This window comes from Geotrypetes seraphini, chromosome 2, assembly GCF_902459505.1.
Source record: "Geotrypetes seraphini chromosome 2, aGeoSer1.1, whole genome shotgun sequence".
Taxonomy (NCBI): domain Eukaryota; kingdom Metazoa; phylum Chordata; class Amphibia; order Gymnophiona; family Dermophiidae; genus Geotrypetes; species Geotrypetes seraphini.
In genome coordinates this window covers 63,531,492-63,550,665 of record NC_047085.1, presented here as the reverse complement: position 1 = coordinate 63,550,665, position 19,174 = coordinate 63,531,492, and the positions used below count along the sequence as shown (strand labels likewise).

Here is a 19,174-nt window from a genome sequence, read left to right as displayed (position 1 = left end):
CTTTGGAATATGCATTTAGAGTTGCATGGGGACAGAAATCTAACCTGTCCCCATCTGTCATCAAACCCATCCCTGTGGAGTTTTGGCTACTTTTGGAGGAAGTCTTCAGCTGACTATGCTTGAGAATCTTCATCTAGAGTATATTTTATACAGTATATATGTTAGAGATTCTGGCACAGACCCATTTAATTTTCTCGGTTAATATTTCCAAATTAATAAAGTATCTTTGCTTATTTGTAAATGGGACTCAGTTAGGGCACTGGTCTTTGACCTAAGGGCCGCGGCAGGAATGGACTGCTGGGCAAGATGGACCACTGGTCTGACCCAGCAGCGGCAATTCTTATGTTCCTAAGTTCTCTACCAGAGCCTCTAACATCAGTAGTATAATTAAATGAACTACTTCTGAAGCTTATTGGGATGGGCAAGAATGGAAATTCCAATAAGCTTCACATTTAATTATACTACTGATGTTAGAGACTCTGGTAGAGATCCATTTACAAATAAGCAAAGACACTTTATTAATTTGGAAATATTAACCGAGAAGAATAAATGGGTCTCTGCCAAAACCTCTAACATACTGTATTTTTCGCTCCATAAGATGCACCCTAGATTTAGATGAGGAAAACAAGAAAAAACACATTCTGAACCAAATTTTCCCTGTCAGGCTCTGCACCCAACCCCACACTTCTTGCCAAGCTCTGCACCCTGTCTCCCCTCCCTGCCAGGCTCTGTACCCTGTTCTTCCTCTGGTGGTAGGCCGGGACAGGGCAGACAAGCCTAGTAGCATACAAGCAGGTAGAGACAGGACAGGGAGGCCTCCACCCTCCCAGGCAGGCAGGCAGGCAGGAGCACTCCCCCTCCCAGGCCTACCCCCCTCCCAGGTAGCCCCCCAAAGCAGGCAGGCCTCCCCCCCCTCCCAGGCCTATCCCCCTCCCAGGTAGCCCTCCCCAGGCAGGTTTCCCCCCCTCCCAGGCCGACCCCCCAGGCAGGCAAGAGCCCTCCCCCCTCCCAGGCCTACCTGGGAGGGTAGTAGGCCTGCCTGCCTGGGGGGGCTGCCTGGGAGGCGAGTTTAGGCCTGCCTGGGAGATGGCCTGTTGGGTTGGGAGGCTGGGAGCTGCCCTGCTTAATTAAAAATAGGTACGGAGGGGCGGGGGCCTGCCTGCCTGTGGCCAAATTAAAAATAAGGAGGGCGAGGTTGGGCCTGCCTGCGGGGAGGCCTGGAGGGGGAAGGCCTGCCTGGGAGGGGAGTAGGATGCCTTTCTCCAGCGTGGTGGATGATGGGAGGCCCAAATAGGGATGTGCAAGTAGGCCTCCGTCAAATCTAGAGAGGTCAGAAACTCCCCTGGCTGAACCGCCAGAATCACTGACCGTAGAGTTTCCATGCGGAAGGAGGGCACGTGAAGAGCCCTGTTGACCCCCTTCAAATCTAGGATGGGTCGAAAAGTTCCTTCTTTCTTTGGCACCACAAAGTAAATAGAGTACCAATCTGTGCCCCACTCCTGAGGGGGGACTGGAACCACTGCGTGGAGATCCAACAATCTTTGAAGGGTCTGGCAAAAAGCCTGCTGCTTCCAAGCCACCTGCGAGGGAGAAATGAGAAAATGATCTGGCAAGGAACGGATGAACTCCAGAGCATAGCCATCCTGAATCACCTCCAGAACCCACTGATCGGACGTGATGTCTGCCCACTTTGGATAAAAATCTTACAGCTGGGCGCCCACTGGAACCAAGACGGGCGCCAGCAAGGAGTCATTGGGCAGGACGAGCAGTAGGGGACCAGCGGGGGCGCTACCTGCACCCCGGCGGGTCCCACAAAAGGAAGCGCTGAAAGAACCTGCCTCTAGAGAGCCCAGGAGACTGAGAAGAGGAAGCCCCTTGACCAGGAAGGAAGCGGCGGTAATCACACCCACAAGCAGCACTACCTCGAGCCGGCAGCCTAGGTCTATCCTCAGGCAAACGAGGCACTTTAGAATCAGTCAAAGTCTGAACCAACTTGTCCAAGTCCTCACCAAAAAAGAAAGGTAAACTTTGTTAACTTAGCTTTGGATGCCATATCTGCCAACCAAGCATGAAGCCACAAAGTACGGCATGCTGTCACTCCAAAAGCCAATGACTTGGCAGAAGCTCGCAAGAGATCATAACATGGCATCTGAAAGATGATAAAGCACCCAATTCAATCTTTGACACTTCGTGCTTTAGCAATTCCCAATCCTCAGATTTACTGTCAAGCACATGCTCGGCCAGCGAAAACACGCCCAAGCCACCAGCCCACCACAGATCGCAGCCTGGAACTTCAGAGCTCTTACATCAAAACTCTGTTTAAGGAGGGACTCCAACTTACGCTCCTAAGGGTCCTTCAAGGCTGCACCACCCTCAATAGGCACGGTATGTCGCTTAGAAAGGGCCAAGACCACTGCATCCACCACCGGCGACTTCAGATTGTCCCTATCCCCTTCAGGAATAGGATAAAGGCGGGCCATGGAGCACGTAAAATGTAAGGGAGCTCTGGCACCTGCCACTATGCGAGCATAATGTCCCGAATATCCTGATGCATAGGAAAACAGCAGGAAGCAGAGCGAATCCCCTTAAACAAGGGGTTCACCATACTCGGGGGCTCTGACACGGCATCCTCAAAGTTCAAAACCGAGACGACCTGAAGAATTAGCTCATGAAGCTCGTCCCGCTGAAAAATGCACACCACAGACATATCTTCGCCAGTAGGGGTGTGCTCGAACCCCCTGCTGGCAGAATCCGGCCCCCCAAGAGGATCCTGGAAATTTCCCCAAAGATCCAGGTCCTCCTCATCAATAACATCTTGCTCCTCTGGGCAATAATCCTCATCTCAAGAGACCCTCGGGCACTTGGACGAGAGAGGAGGGGGCAAAACCACCTTTGTATGGGTATGCACCGGGGAAGACACAGAACCTCCAGCCGCCAGCACATAAGCTTTACAGAGTACCAAAACCCCTGGCGGCCCCAAGAGACTCCCTGCCACAGCAGGGGACCCAATAATATCTTGCCCCTGCAATTCCAGAACAGGGGGAAGGTTACCTAAGGTCACAGATATGAAGGAGGTTCCCGCAGAAATTGGACCTGAAACTGCCAAAATCAAAGCTTCTGCAGCCTGCCGCGTCTGAAACGCTTGTGACTTTCCTGATGCTGAGGTACTGACCGACGTGAAAATGGAATCCCCAGTTGTGGGGAGGGATCCAGCATGAGATCTGCCGGGTTTAACACCCCCGAGGTCAGACGGATCCCCAAACTTGACCCGTCCAAGCTCCATCCGGCACAAAAGGGGAACCCAGGAGTCCAAAAACAAATTCCAACAGTACTAAGAGGGGAGCCGAATTAGTCTTACCACCTGCTGGTGGAGACTAAGATAGACTGGATTGCTAGGGGGGTGAGTCTATTCTGATATACAAGTTTGCTTTCAATCTCCACCTGCTGGTAGCAGTAAGGTATATAACCCATTCGTAAGCACTATACCGGTCTAACAGGCGATACAGAAGATGGAAATTTATGAGCCAGCCTCCAATTGGTAGAGTGGTAGGGGGAGAATGTGGAATGTTGCCTTTTGTTGTGGTTAGGGTTGAGCCTTTGAGTTTTATGCAGCCTATGTGTAGGAGCTTTCAATGTAGAAGAGGATGGTACATATCTCCTTTTGTTAACAGGAGCAAGGAATCTAGGATAGGAGTACCATTTGGGAGGCTGATATCTGGAAGCTGCTGAAGCAAATACAGAGACAAATTATTTTTATGTCTGGTGATTTTCTGGGTAGCCTCCTTGATCTTTTCACCAAATAGCTCATCTCCTAGGCATAGTGGGAGATTCGGCAATAGATCTGGGAGTGGTAGGGACTTGGGATACATTTGAAAAGGTGGAGCAGTCATTGGTGGGTGAGGTTTTGGGTACTTGTCACCCAACGATATCCACAGAGGACATCTGTTCTGTGCCAGTGTTGAAAAATCTTGGAAGTAGAATTCTTCCATGTATGACTTCGTTAATGAATATAATGCTGCAGGCAAGTGCAGTACCTGTACCTGATATGTTAAAGGTGGTGACGATAAAACCACTGGTGAAGGATAAGAAATTGGGAAATAATAATAATAATAACAGCTTATATACCGCAATACCGTGAAGTTCTATGCGGTTTACAAAGATTAAGCAAAGGTACAAATTGATTGACTTTAAGAGGGGAGGAAGAAAGAGGGTTAATAGGACAGGAAATCCATTTTTGAGGAGAGAGTGATCAATAGAACAAGTTAATCGCTATAGAGGGGAGAGAGAAGAGAGGATCATAAAAGGAAATAAAAGATTAGCAACATAAAAGGAAATAAAAGATTAGCAACTTTTGTCCTGTTGCTTCATTGCCTCTGCTGTGAAAAGTACTGGAGAAACTTGTTTATTTTCAGTTAGTAAGTATCTTCAGGATTTTAACATCCTTGATGATCATCAATATGCCTTTCGGAAGCATCATAGCACCGAGACTTTGTTAGTCTCGATGCTTGATGAAATAAGGGGGGGTTTTGATGAGGGAAAAGAGTATCTGGCAATGTATCTTCTCAATGTGTCAGCTGCCTTTGACACACTGGATCACGCCTCCTGTTGGATAGATTGAAAACTTGTAGTGTTGGTGGAACAGTACTACAGTGGTTTTCAACTTTTTTATGGAATAAACAGTAGGAAGTGTTAATAGCAGGGAAGCTATCTTGTCATCAAAAGGTTCTGATGGGGGTCCCTCAGGGATCAGCTCTTTCGACCATTTTAATTAATCTTTAGCTTGTCCCCCTCTGCAAGCTGTTACGGTCCATTCAGGTTTCTTATCAACTATGCGGAAATCCAATTTTTTTCTCCCAATTGATGGGAGATTTTGAAAAAGCAATGCAGCAATTGCAGGGGGTGATGGTGGAGATTGAAGCTTGGATGAGTTGTAATAGACTTAAATTAAGTGTTCGGAAAACCAAAGTGATACTTTTAGACGGATACATGAGAATAATTATCCTGATACAATTGATTTATTGGGAGCGTCCATTACTATTTCAGATGAGGTAAAATATTTAGGGGTGTTTGTAGATACCTGTTTGATCTTTAGGAGTCATATGTGTGCATTGGTCAAAAAAGTATTTTTCAAACTGCACATGATGAATAATTTAAGATCATACTTATCAAATAATATGTTTAGAACTGTTCTGCAGACTATGGTGCTATCATGTCTTGACTACTTCAATTTGGTGTTTCTGAGTATACCTGCATCAGCGTTACACGCATTGCAGGTTGCCCAGAACTCAATTGTATGTATTGTATTTAAATTAAGAAAGTATGACAAGTGACAGAATGCTATCTATCACTGATTTGGCTGAGATTGGAATATCAGATTCACTACAAGCTTCTGGTCTTAGTGTATCTCTGTTTACACAGTGAGGCTCCTAGATATTTAATAGAGTGTCCGATATTTACTTTGCAATAACTTGACCTCTGGGGAAACATAGCAAAAGAGATAAGGACACACATTTTGATTTATACATTCCAACCATGAAACAACTGAGGTTCAAAGTGTCTAAAGTCAATATGCTCTCTTGGATAGGTCCTCTTGAGTAGAATAACCTCCCAAGCTACATACGACAACAAACTAGTTTGAGTAGTGTTAAAAGTTGTTAAAGACATCTTTTCTGTAGGATGAAATATGGCAGCTGAATTGTAAGCTTTTGGTGTAGGCGTAGGATGCCATGTTTAACATATATTGATGTTTGATAGTTTTACTATGTGTTGCGATTGCTGAAATTTGTTATGTATTTGGATTATGTACGTTTATGTTGTGGCCTGCTTTGGGAAAAGCAGGATATAAATAAATAAAAAAAACATAAAACATGGTATGTTGGCTAATCAATCTTGCATGTTCTGATCAAGATCTGAGACCCATAGCCAAGATAGTCGGCGACAGAAAGGGCCGACGCTCTAGAGCAGTGATTCTTAACCTTTTTTGCTTGTTCTTTCCAAAAGTACAAGCTAAGTAGTACAAACCAACCAAAAAGTATTTATTCGATCAACATGTAATTAAGCCTGAAATTTGCTACCAGAGAATGTGGTAAAGATGGTTAGCATAGTATGATTTAATAAAGGCTTGAACAAATTCCTAAAAGGAAAGTCCATCTGCCATTAAGATGAACTTGGGATAAGCAGGATGAAATCTATTTTACTCTTCTGGGATCCTAACAGATATTTGTGACCTGGATTGGGTTACTGTTAGAAAAAGGATATTTATTTATTTAATTCATTTTCTATCCCGTTTTTCCCTCAGAGCTTAGAATGGTTAAAACTGAGCTAATGGCCTTTCAGCCTGTCCCAGTAGTGCAGGGGTAGGCAATTCCGGTCCTCGAGAACCGGAGCCAGGTCAGGTTTTCAGGATATCCACAAAAAATATGCATGAGGTAGATTTGCATATCAAGAAGGCAGTGCATGCAAATCCATCTCATACATATTCATTGTGGATATCCTGAAAACCTGACCTGGCTCTGGCTCTCGAGAAACGTAATTGCCTACCCCTTCAGTAGTGCAATGCCTATATTCGTCATGTACAGCAGTGTTTCTCAACTTCTTCAAGCCAAGTACTCCCCAGATTGAAAAATTTTCAAACAAATACCCCCGAGCTCTGAGTATCAGAGATTTTGAAATGAACATTTTATTGTTAAATAGTAAAACAAAAACAAAAACCCCCAAACTAGGCAACATACATAAATACAGGTCATTGAAACTGGCATACAGACCAAGGCATACTTGGTATGTTATCTGTTATATTTCAGTCTCAAATAAACTGGCCCCTTGACAAGTGGTGTGTCATTCTTACAAACTGAGTGAAAATGAAGAACAACACTTAGACAGGACCTAATTATAAAAACAGGAGACCTTAATAAAAGTTCCCATTACTGACCAATACAGTTTCATCTTTTCTATGGGAAAATGAAACATGAAATCCGATTGGTAACTGTGGGCAAGTTCTCACATATACCCATCCCATGTGCCCTCTGCCCTTCTCTCTCTCACCCTCATCCCATGTGCCGTCTGCCCTCCTCTCATACACACCCCCATGTGCCCTCTGCCCTTTTTTCACACACACACCCATGTGCCCTCTGTCATTCTCTCATACATCCCCCGTCCCCCTCCCCACCCTGTGCCCTCTTCCCTTCTCTCTCAGACATACGTGTACACACATCCAATGTGCCCTCTGCTCTTTTCATAGGCATGTCCCACCTGCCCTCAGTCACTCTGCCCTTTTCTCTGAGAGCTTGACGATTTTGCTGTCTCAGGAGATTGGGAGTTACAAGATCAACAGGCTCTTCTTGCACCTCAACAAGTATCAGTGTTACTGCAAGTCATCTAAAGCCCTATCTGATGTTATGGCAAACTAAAGAAGAAGTTTTAATATCACCTCAGTAAGGCCAATACACCAACCTTACCATATTGTAACAGCACTAACTTTTAGAACTCAAAGAGCAACAACCTTATGCACTGTAAAATATTACACCAGGTCTTAAAATACTAATACAGTGTCTAATGAGAAAATTATGAAAGATTAGGTTCTTACCTTTGCTAATCTTCTTTCTTGAAAATCTACACTTTAACCCGGGACCAGTGGGTTAAATTCTGTCTACCCGCCAGGACTTGTATGAAGCCTCATATTCTAGAGACTTAAACTCCAACCCTCTCACTTCAGCACTGTCCCCTCTAGAGCCAGCTAGTTGTAAAATAGCCAGGAACATCTGTAGAGGACAAAGAGAAGAGAAAAGGGTATGGGGACACTCCCCTAACAAATAAGTCTAAATCTGCTCATGTCAAGAAATGCAAAACAGCAACAATTAAACATAATTGAACCAGATTAATATAAACAGCAGAAACCGGAACGACAAAAAACAAAAACAGTGCTATAAGGAGACAATCTGCACTGTCAAAAGGGGGCGCCCTAACTACGGACCCCCAAAAACTGATTGTTAAACCCATTCTTATGGCATTCTTAGCAAGGCTGGTCAGAAAACAGAAATCCAGCTTACCAATACTTTACTTGGAAAGGCAGACAATTGGTGAATCATCAAAGCATAGGGTATGTCTGAGAATAAAGTATGGATTTACAAGAAAGAAGATTAAAAAAGTTAAGAACCTAATCTTTCATTCTTGTACAATCCCACTTTATTCCAGGACCAGTGAAACATAAAAGAGCAGACCCAGAGAATCAGAGTGGAGTTGATGAGCCTGCACCAAAAGCAGAATCCTACTTGGCCACCACATCAATCCTGTAAAACTTGGAGAACATACGCAAAGAGGACTAAGTAGCAGCCCTACAAATCTCTTCCAAAGAGATCGCCGACAACTCTGCCTAAGAGGACGAAATACCTCTAGTAGAATGAGCTCTCACCGCGAGGAGGGCTTTTTCCCAGCCACTACGCAAGCTGCAGAAATGGCCATATGGATCCATCTGGAAATGGTTGCCTTGACAGCCAGCCTGCCCTTGTGGGCAGGACCCGCCAGAACAAAAAGATGGTCAGAGGCGAAAATTGTAACTTCCACGTATCGCAAGAAAAGCTTGCATACGTCCAAGGACCTCAAAACCCTGTCATGCTCCCTCGAGCCAGAGGAAATAAAAGCAGGAAGCCAAACTTCCTGATTCACATGGAAAGCGGAAACTCTTTTGGAAGAATAGAAGGAACAGTGTGTACACCATATTGGATCCTTAATGCACAAAAAGGGATCCCAGCAGGAAAGAGCCTGAAGCTCCAAAACCCTGCAGGCGGAGGTAATGGCCACCAGAAATAGTCTTGATCATAAGATCCATTAAGGATGCCTGCTCCAGAGGCTCATACAGTGGATGAGCAAGAGCACAAAGAACCAGATTGAGATTCCAAGTCAGAAATGGAAGGCACAGTGGCGCTGAAGGCTCAGAGTGACCTGCAGAAAACAGACGACATACAGATGAGCTGCTAAGGAGCCCCTCAGAGAAAGACACATACAAAAAAGACCGGAAATCTGCACCCAGAGAGAAGCCACTACCAGGCCTTTCATCAGGCCATCTTGCAGAAACTCCAGGATATGAGGAATTGACGGGTTCACCTGTCTCAAGATGCACCACACCTGATAATATCCTCCAAGCCTTTGCATAGGTAGCTACTATGGATTTTTCTTGCTGTGAAGCAATGTGGCAACCACCACTGAAGAATAGCCCCAGCCAGTTAAGGCCACATACTGAACAGTCATGTCATAAGACTAAAGTGGTCCGGATCCTGCAACGCAATTGGGTCCTGCGTGAAGAGGCAAGGATGACAAGAAAGCTGGAGTCCCTGATCCTGCTGGAGCCAAACCAGATCGGCTTACCACTGACGCCTCGGTTAATTGGATGCGACTAGGATCATAGGATCTCTGTTGGCCGCTATCTGTCTCAATAGAAGCCGTCTCATGGACCACAGAGGGGAGACCTTCCCATGGCTAGGGCTGAACCAGAGCGTCCAGGCTTTTGCTGTCAGCCTTGCAACATCAACTGAAGAACCGATTGGCTTTCTTGTTGGCAGCAGTCACCATGAGGTTGAATGTGGGACGCCCCCACTGCACTATTATGCAATTGAACGCCCTTTGAGATAGGGACCATTCTCCAGGGTCTAGTCTGATGACTGAGAAAATCCGCCTGAACGTTGTCCACTCCAGCCACATGTGCTGCTGACAGCACTACTAGGTGTATCTCTGTCCATAGGAAGAGTAGCTGAGCCTCCACGCTCAGGGAGGCACTCCTTGTGACCCCCTGCCGGTTGACATAAGTCACTGCAATGGCATTGTCTGAAAAGACTTGGACGGCTCAATGACAGAGACAACCTTTGAAGTAAAGGAGTGCCAGTCAAATTGCCTGAAGTTCCAGACGATTGATCGACCACTTGTGCTCTGAGGGAGCCCACCGGCCTTGAAAAGGGGCAGTTAAACACACTGTCCCTCAGCCTTTGAGACTCGCATCCGTCATCCATCACCCACTCTGAAATCTGAAGGGGAAGACCCTTGGAAAGCGAGAGAGGTCGCAACCACCAGGCAAGACTGTTCTGTGCTACTGCTGTCCAGGGCAGGGATGCATGTAATGGGCCAGTTGCCGAATCCAGCGCAAAATCAAGAGTATCCTGCAGTGGACGCAAATGGGCTCTGTCAAAGGAACCACATTGATTGTTGCCCCCATGGTCCCGAGAACCTGGAGGTACTGCCAGGCCATTGGGGTCAGAGTGGCCAGAAGGTCCTCAAACATCTGAAGGAGAAATTTAGAAAAACAGGACCACTCAGAAAAAGCATAAGGTCGTTGAGCCGATCGCTGAGGTGAATCTGAACCAGAAGAGTCCTCATTTGCAGTAGAGAGTGGTTCCTGCTCCAAGACTCCAAATAAATCTGAATTCAGTATGGAATGAGAACGTTTGGCCTCGAGATATTTGGTCTTATGAGAGTGCTTTCAGTACCACACCGGAGTAACCTCTCTCGATGTTTGTGTCAATGACGACTGGTGCCACGGAGAGGGATTGATTGACTCTTGTGTTGATGGTCTCTACACTGGTGGAGCATCAGATTGAGGTGAAGTCGGTGTCGTCCTTTGCTCAGACTGAACCGTCACCTGGAGAGCTGGTGTCGACGTGACCATACGTTAAGTCGGCACTAACATTTGAAAATGCTCACCCAATTCCTCCCAAATAAAATTGGCAATCTTTTGCTTGAGGGAGAGCACCGGTACTGTTGGCTTTTTCGCTGGTACCACTGGTGCAGCACTCTGTTCCGGTGATGAGGAAGCCGATGTCAAGGCACTCACTGAGATCAGGACCGGGCGCTTATGGGACTTTTTCGAGGTCGGCATGACTCAACTCAATGCCATTTTGACCTGAGTCCCAGATGGGGTAGGGGAAGGCTTCTTAGCCGGCTTACCCACTGGATGTTGCGACACCGGAGATGTTTCTGCTGGTGTCGATGAGTGTGGTGTCGGTAGCAATGTTGGCTCCCCCTCCATAGCGACACCGAACAGTCGTTGTTGTTGAAGTATACAGTTTTTCAAAGTTCTTTTTTGAAACAATGAATAGGTACAGGATTCTGGGCGGTGCCCGGGCCCTAGACACTGGAGACACCAACGATGTGGGTCAATCACAGAGATGGGCCGAGCACAGCGATCACACTTCTTAAATCCCGTCTGGTGGCCAAAACCCGTGAGGGGGGGGGGGGGGGAAGATCCTTTTTTAAAAACAAACAACCAATACAAGGTAAACAAAACAAAATAAAATATAAGAGGAAAGTGACTAAAAAAATCACTAACACAAGAGTGGGAAGGCAAGAAAATGTTCAACAGCCATTGAAATGTGTCTTCTTAGCTCCACGGAAACTAAGAGACCATGCGCCTACGATGGGCAGGAAAGCACTCGCGAATGAAAGGTGCGGGCTGATCACAAACTTTCTAAACTTTAAAGATGCGATTCACTTTTTAAGTGTTTGTATCGGGGCTCCGTTGGTGACGCCACCCATGTGAGAATATGCTGCCTGCTTGTCCTGGGATAATGGGAGGTACCAGTCTGGTGTCAGAATTGTTTCTGGTGTCAGAATTGTTTCCCATGAGCAGCTAGCACTGAGGACTGCGGAACTGTGGTCTGGAAGATGAAGAGAGTCGCTGGCCAGCCTTGAGTCCCGAATATGGACAACGCCTGAAGGGACGAAAGTAGAGTGCCCCAAACCCCTGGAGGAGTGGGACTAATTCACAAGCAAAGACTTAGGTCTGTGATCCTGCACTCTGGCCATATGGTCATCCAACCCCAGGCCAAACAAAAGTTGACCCTTGAAGGGCAATCGGTTCAAGGTCGCCTTAGAGAATGAATCACCGGACTACTTATAGATTCACAGCATCTTGCGAGCCAAGATGGAATAGGCAGACAGCTTAGAGCAGTGGTCTCAAACTCAAATCCTATGCAGGGCCACATTTTGGCTTTGTAGGTATTTGGAGGGTCTCAAAAAAATAGTTAATGTCTTATTAAAGAAATGACAATTTTGCATGAGGTAAAACTCTTTATAGTTTATAAATCTTTTATTTTGGCTAAGTCTTAATAATAAAATTGTAATTTATAGCTAAAGAGACATATGATAAAGAAAGTGTTTTAGTTTACTTTTGTGATGATAAACATACTGAGGGCTTCAAAATAATACCTGGCGGGCCGCATGTGGCCCCCGGCCCGCGAGTTTGAGACCACTGGTCTAGAGAAAACCAACAGATCATCAGCCATATAGTCAACACCTGAGAACAGGACATCCAGGTCCTAGAGCAAAATAGTGTCAGGTTCATGGTGGTGTTTGGAATGGCATGCCCTAGCCACGAAGAAGAGGCCAACCGGTGGCTGCCAAGTCAAACAGGCGCTTAAGGATGAAATCCACACGCTGGTCCTAGATATCCTTCAGGACTCCCCCCCGTCACTAGGGAGATAAGTGCATTTAGTAACAGGTGCCTCCCAAATCCCAAATTTCTGCAAGAATGAACTATGTCAGGATGATCAGGAAGAGAGGCAGATTGCGGCTTCTAGTCAACTCATGAGGGAACATTCTGTAGCGACAGACTGCTCAGTCTGCAACTTCAGCTCCTGGAGAGATTCAGAGATCAAATCCATCAAATGCACGGGCTTGAAAAATCTGTGCAGTGGGATCCTCTCCCAGATCCGGTGTCCCACTCTGATCCTTTTCCTGGACATCTTCCAGTACTGCCACATCTCCAGCAGCCGTGTTGCCCCCTGCATAAGCAGAGGCATTGTAAGGATATCAGGAGCAATTGCAGGCACGACTGGCATACTAACCGGAACCTCAGAAGGGAAGCAAGAGAAAAGATCCTGGTCCAGAGAAGGAGGAGTCCCTGCAGCTGGCAAAGACGCCTGCGGAAGGGTGACAGAGATTTCTTAGCCAAATAAGCCTGATATATCATTTTAATAAAGTCAGGAGAAAATCCATCCTCTGGGATGGGAGCCAGCCCCTTTTTGGAATGTTTGGAGGAACTGAGATTTTGCCCCTGAAACATGCTTGTTTCACCTGAGCGACACCTGTTCACCCCCGCCCCCACCCCGGGGTCCCTCAATACCTATTTTGCGGGCACCTGGGCAGAAATAGCAGGAAGACCCCCTTCAGAGGTCGAAGGCATAGTGTCTGGGCAAATTTCATCCCCCTTGTGAGCAACAGCACACGTGGAATATGACTGCGCATCCAACAACCATTCACCCCAAATAAGGCATTAATCCACCACATCTTGCCCCGAGGAGTCCATTGGAATGGTTTTCTTGCAAACAAAGCTTATAAGTGCTAAAAATAATTCAAAATTGGGAAAATCCAAGATGGCTGCCGCAAGTGCCGATTTTAAACAAAAATAGCCTGGAAAAACCAGAAACCCTCAAAAACTGCAATTTTAGGATTTTAGGGGTGGGAGTGAGGGGTAGGAAGTGCAGGGATATCTCCCAAAGAGCTGAAACAGTTTACAGGGAGATCATCTGCCTTAGGAAGTAGGCCAGCTGGACTTTAAATCTTCAGATTGCTCCCACCAGTTGGACATCCACGACCGGGTGCTTCCGCCACCCTCAGACATGCCGCGCAGATGCCTGGTGGAGGAACGCAGTCTGTCCCTGATCCAGGGTGTGGCTTCACAGAGCAATGCAGGCCTGAACTCGACCCACCAGCGGACGAACCCGGGTGAGCAAGCTCTCAAGGGACAGCTCCTGAGCCCTAATCTGAAAAGTAGGCTGTCTAGAGCAGTGTTTTTCAACCTTTTTACACCCATGGACCGGCAGAAATAAAAGAATTATTCTGTAGACCGGCATCGGTCCGTGGACCAGCAGTTGAAGAACACTGGGCTAAGTCGTGGGCCAGACCCGCCCATCTCTACCCTATCTCCACCCCAGACCCCGCCCCCATAATAGTACTAATTGTACCTTGCGTGTCCCGTGCCTCATCCGGAAGCCTTCCCTCTGACGTTGCAACATCAGAGAGAAGACTTCCGGTTCAGGCGCAGGATGCCCATAGGAGCCACTGCCCGTGGCTTTGTGCACTGAATCAGTTAGGAAGAGGGAGTTGGCTCGAAGATAATGCCGCATCGATTGCACCGTGGACCGGCGGTTGAAGAACACTGTTTTGGGCCTGATGCACATGCTGGCCCTGTGGACCGGCAGGAAATTTCTGTGGACCCGTGGTTGAAGAACACTGGTCTAGAGGGTGCACTGACAGGTAGCCAATCCCCTGGAGGAAGATTCCAAAGGTCTGCGATCTCCTGCAGTCAGAGCTGTCCGCGTAAGGAACCACTGCAGCACAAGGGCAAAAACTGCAAACGAAAAGGCTAAATTTTAAAGAAAATAAACACGAGCAGAAAAGACAACCCCCTGCTGCCTGGAGCTTGTAGGAAGTTTTTTAAAGTTTAAAGTTTATTAGGAATTTATATACCGCCTATCAAGGTTATCTAAGCGTTTTTTTTTTTTACAATCAGGTACTCAAGCATTTTCCCTCTCTGTCCCGGTGGGCTCACAATCTATCTAACGTACCTGGGGCTGTGGAGAATTAAGTGACTTGCCCAGGGTCACAAGGAGCAGCACGGGGTTTTGAACCCACAACCCCAGGGTGCTGAGGCTGTAGATCCAACCACTGCGCCACACACTCCTCCACAGAAAGAAACAGATTCTAGAAGGGACTGTGCTGTGAGAGGGGTGGAGCTTAAGTCTCTGGAATATGAGGTTTCCTACAAGTCCTGGCAGGTAGACGGAATTAACCCACTGGTCCCGGAATAAAGTGGGATTGCACAAGAACAGAACAATGGGATTTCTACACAGAAACTACATATTAGCAGAATACCACACCCTGGTCACACATGAAATAGAGATATGAAGGCAAATATCTTAATACTACAGAAAAACTGAAATACAATATAATCAAGAGATGTTGCATTTCCAATGACTGGCATATTCCAATTAATAAATTCAGAACAAAATACTTTTTTCTAATTTTTGTTGTCTGCATAGCAAACTATGGACCTTTTCTCCAGGAACTGTCCAAACCTTTAAACCCAGCTACATTAACCACTGTTACAACATCCTCTAGAACTTGTTCCATTTAAAACATTCAAAATAAAATGCTTTTTCTCTACCTTGTCTGGACATTTTATTTTTCCATCAGGTTGGTTAGAGTTTCTCTTTTCTGCTGTACTGTTCTTCTTTAAGCAGTTGCTGTCCATATGTCTTTTCTCTATTCGTATTCCCACACTACACCTGCCTCTTTTTATCAGTCCTTCTTAGCTCCTTTCTGCCTCTCACACCCTTCTCTACTTTTCAGCTACCTATCAAATTTCCATCTTCTTTCACCCGTTACCTCTCCCATTCCTCATCTCACTCCTTCCTCAACCCTCCATTCCCTTTCATCTTTATTTACTTCCACTACCACATTTCTACCCTCTGTAATCACTATCTTCATTCATATCCTTGCCACCCCTCTCCTCCCCCTCCTGCCCTCCAATAGGGTTCCACCATTCCTAGTGTGTTCCTCCCTCCACTCTTCTAGCCCAGCATCTGCTCCCTTTTCCCTTCGCTGCCCTCCTAACTTGGCATCTCCCTGTCCCTTCTATCCTGCCCTCTCCCACTGTCTGGCATCTATCCATCACTCCCTTCGGTGCCTGAATCCAACATCTCCCTCTTTTTCAGAAGAATATGCAGCAATTGCAACTGGTACAAAATGCAGCGGTTAGGCTACTTTGTGGACTGAAGAAGTTTGATCATGTAACACCTTCCTATCGACTTCTACACTGGCTGCTGATGGAGGCACGTGTGAAATTCAAGTTTGGTTGTTTTTGCTTTAAGGTACTTTATGGTTTAGCCGCTAAATATATAACAGACCTTTTCTCTTTCACAACCAACAGACATAAGAGAAGCTCACATCCAAACTTTGTTTCTCCACCGATTAGAGGTTGTAAATTTAAAATTCATCACCAACATCTTTTCTCACATCAAGCAGCATTATGGGGTAAAGATCTGGAACAACTGCTCATGCCTACTACTTATAGGGAATTCAGGAAACACCTAAAACACCTCTCATCTGTTCCTGAAGTACTTAGGTAACTGACCTATTCAATCTTAGTTCTCAACAAATGATCTTTAGAACTGTTAATCACTAACTCTGAACTTTGTTAATTCCACTCAATCTGTAACATCTTTTAATCATTTTAAACCGCATAGAACTTCATGGTCCTGTGGTATATAAACTGTTATTGTTGTTGTTATTATTACTAGTGTTTTAGCCCGTTACATTCGTTACAGTAACGGGTGCTAGAATAGCCCCACCTATACCCTGACTCTGACCCCATCCATGCCCCGCCTCTATATTTAAGCAGCATAAATTTGTTCTACTCTTTGTCCTCCCTATCTCTCTTCTTTCCCTCCATCCCTGTGTACCGTCTCCTCCCTCTCTTTACCCCTCCTATGGTCTGGTATCTTTATCCTCTTTCCCAGTCTGGCATCTCTCTCCCCTCTTTCTCTTCCCCACCCCCCTTTTTGTTCTGGCATCTCTGTCTTTCCCTTCCCCTCCCCCTGCCTTAGTCTTGAACCTCTTCCCCCTATTTTCTTTCCCTGGTCTGACATCTCTCTATTCTATCTCTGTCCCCCACCCCCACCCCCTTTCCCATCCAGTAGTCTTTCCTTCCTCTTCCTCCCATGGTCTGGTATCTCTATCTGCCCTTTCCCTTTCTTCCCTAGCAGGTCTGGTGGGTCCTTTACTTTACTTTTCTCCCCATTCCTGAGGTCCAGCATCTCTTACCCTCACTGCTTGCTCACCGATCTCCTTGCGGTGCTGCTCTAACTCTTTGGTCGTAGGCAGCATGAATGAAGTAAACACGCTGCCTCTGGTGACCTGGAAGCTTTCTCTCTGCTACTGTTTTCCGCCTATGTGGGGGCAGGAAGCAGTAGCAGAGGAAAAGCTTCTGGGTCACCGAAGGCAGTTTGGTTACTTCACTCATGCTGCCTATGGCCGAAGAATTAAAGCAGCAGCACTGCGAGAACGGTGAGCAAGCACCGGATTTTGTGAGGGGGGGGTTGGCAGCAGGGGACTCCAGATAGGTGCGTTGTCCTTGCAGTGGGGTGGGTGGGCAGGGGACCTATAGCCGCTGACAGCCGTGGAGGCGAACACCTTAATATCGGCTGTCTCGCGCAGGAGCAGCGCCCGACCCTCCGCCTGGCCCTGTTTGCTAATCTGAGCTCGGGGCAGTTGTAGGTGCGCATGCACACTTCTTCCGGCCACAGACATATGGAACACGCAAATAGAAGTGCGCATGCGCAGCTTAGGATTTTATTATAGATTCTCCCCTCTCCACCTGCTGTCTCTCTCCCTCCCTCTCATATACCCCAATGTCCAACATCTCTCTCCCTTGTTCTCTAGATCTAACATCTCTTCCTCCCCATGCAGAATTCTCTCTTTCTCTGCCATGTCCAACATCTCTCCCTCCCCTATGTCCATTTCTCCCTCTCCCCACTCTCATCCCCTCCTGCAACAATTTTCCTTCATTCTCTCTCCCCCTCTCATCCTTCCTACAATAATTTTCCTTCCTTCCCCCCCACCAACCCAACTCACATGCTCTCCCTATGCAATAATCTCTCCTTCCCCCTCCAGTCCATTTCTTCTTCCTCACCCCTCCTGCAAATATTTTCCTTCCTTCCTTCCTCCCCAACAATGCTCAACATGTTCTATCCACAAGCACCATCTCTCCCTCCCCTCCAGCCCATATCCATTCTCCCTAACCCCTCTTTATCCTTCCTGAATCAATTTTCCTTCCTTCCCTCTTCCTTCCCTTTCCCAACCCCATTCACAACTAACATACATTGCTCTTTCTTGCTTCAACGGGTTAGCAGCAGTGATTCATACATGCTGCCCGCTGCTAACTTGGAAGCCTCTCCTCTGTTGCTCTCCCACCCAGGCAGAAAAAGGAAGTTCCGATAGGGCAGGACGTGGCAGAGAAGAGGTTTCTGGGTTAGCAGCAGGCATGAATCATTGCAACTAATCCATTGAAGCAAGAAAGAATAGTTGGGAGTTGCAGGAACCATGGGAGATCAGGCTGCTCTCCAAACACAGGAGGCAAAATTAATTGCAGAGGCGGTGGTGAAGACAGGAGTGGGTCAACCAGGGGGTTGAAGAGGAAAAAAGGTGGAAGGCTTGAGCTGTACCGCATACCCACCAGTGGTTTGCGTACCCTTGGGGTACACATACCGCATGTTGAGACCCTCTTATGTAGACTACCCACTTGGAGGTGTAGCAATGGCAAAGCTTTATGTTCCTGAAAGAAAACTTTCAAAAGAAAATTTTGCAATCCAGGTTTAGTTTTACAAACCACTTACTTCAAAATTTACTTCTGTAGAGAAATAATTCCATCACCTTTATGTTACATGCCAAAATTTCAAGAATGTACTCACTTAACACCAATTATTTCGACTTGGAGCTCCTTGGCACACTCCAATAAATGCCTACAGTTCTTCACTGTAGTGCCAAACATCATGTTCACTTCTGCACCTCCACTGATGTCTTCTGTTGCAATGTGAAGTAACAGCCTAAGAGAAGGGGAAGATGATTGGGGCACAGTTGGTTTACATCATCATATGTGAAGTCTGAAGATTGCCAGAAGTATGTTGTATGTTGTCAGTGATTCGGCTTCATTGATGGAAGGGTCAAGAGAACCTAATGAAAAAAATCCTGTATAGAGAAAAAACTAGCAATTAGCCCCTAAACAGTCATAAAAAAGGGAAATGGAAAAGTAGCAAGCCAAGACTCAGTTCTATTGAGTCAGTTGGGTGCTGTAATAAAAGGATATTACCCTTTAATTATTCTTGATGTTAGAAAGTACAGAATTAAAAGCAAAACCATGTAATGACAAATTATGAAGCAAAACATTTTAGGTACAAGACATACACAACTTCAGTCAGTTTTAGGTTTATATGAAATGGAACTGCAAACTTACATTACATCCAGGGCCAGTTCAAGGAGTTATGGTGCCCTGAGCCAACTTTTGTTTTTAAGGTGGGGGCACCAAATCTTGGGGCCAATCTTCTAATATGAACCATACAGCTATAGCGGTTCACATCAATTTGCTGTCTAAGACTAGAAATGAACTGAAGCACTTCCCCACCCCCATCAAGGC

General features: G+C 46.3%; 1 protein-coding gene across 3 annotated transcripts in view; it reads right to left on the bottom strand.

Moving 5' to 3' along the window:
* Window positions 1-19,174, bottom strand: part of AZIN1 (antizyme inhibitor 1) — a 238,577-nt gene that overhangs the window by 113,983 nt on the left and 105,420 nt on the right. For all 3 annotated transcript variants that reach the window (XM_033933779.1, XM_033933780.1, XM_033933781.1), the window contains exon 6: window positions 18,453-18,587. In XM_033933779.1, the coding sequence (XP_033789670.1) occupies window positions 18,453-18,587 (135 nt within the window). The remainder of the gene's footprint in view (window positions 1-18,452; window positions 18,588-19,174) is intronic.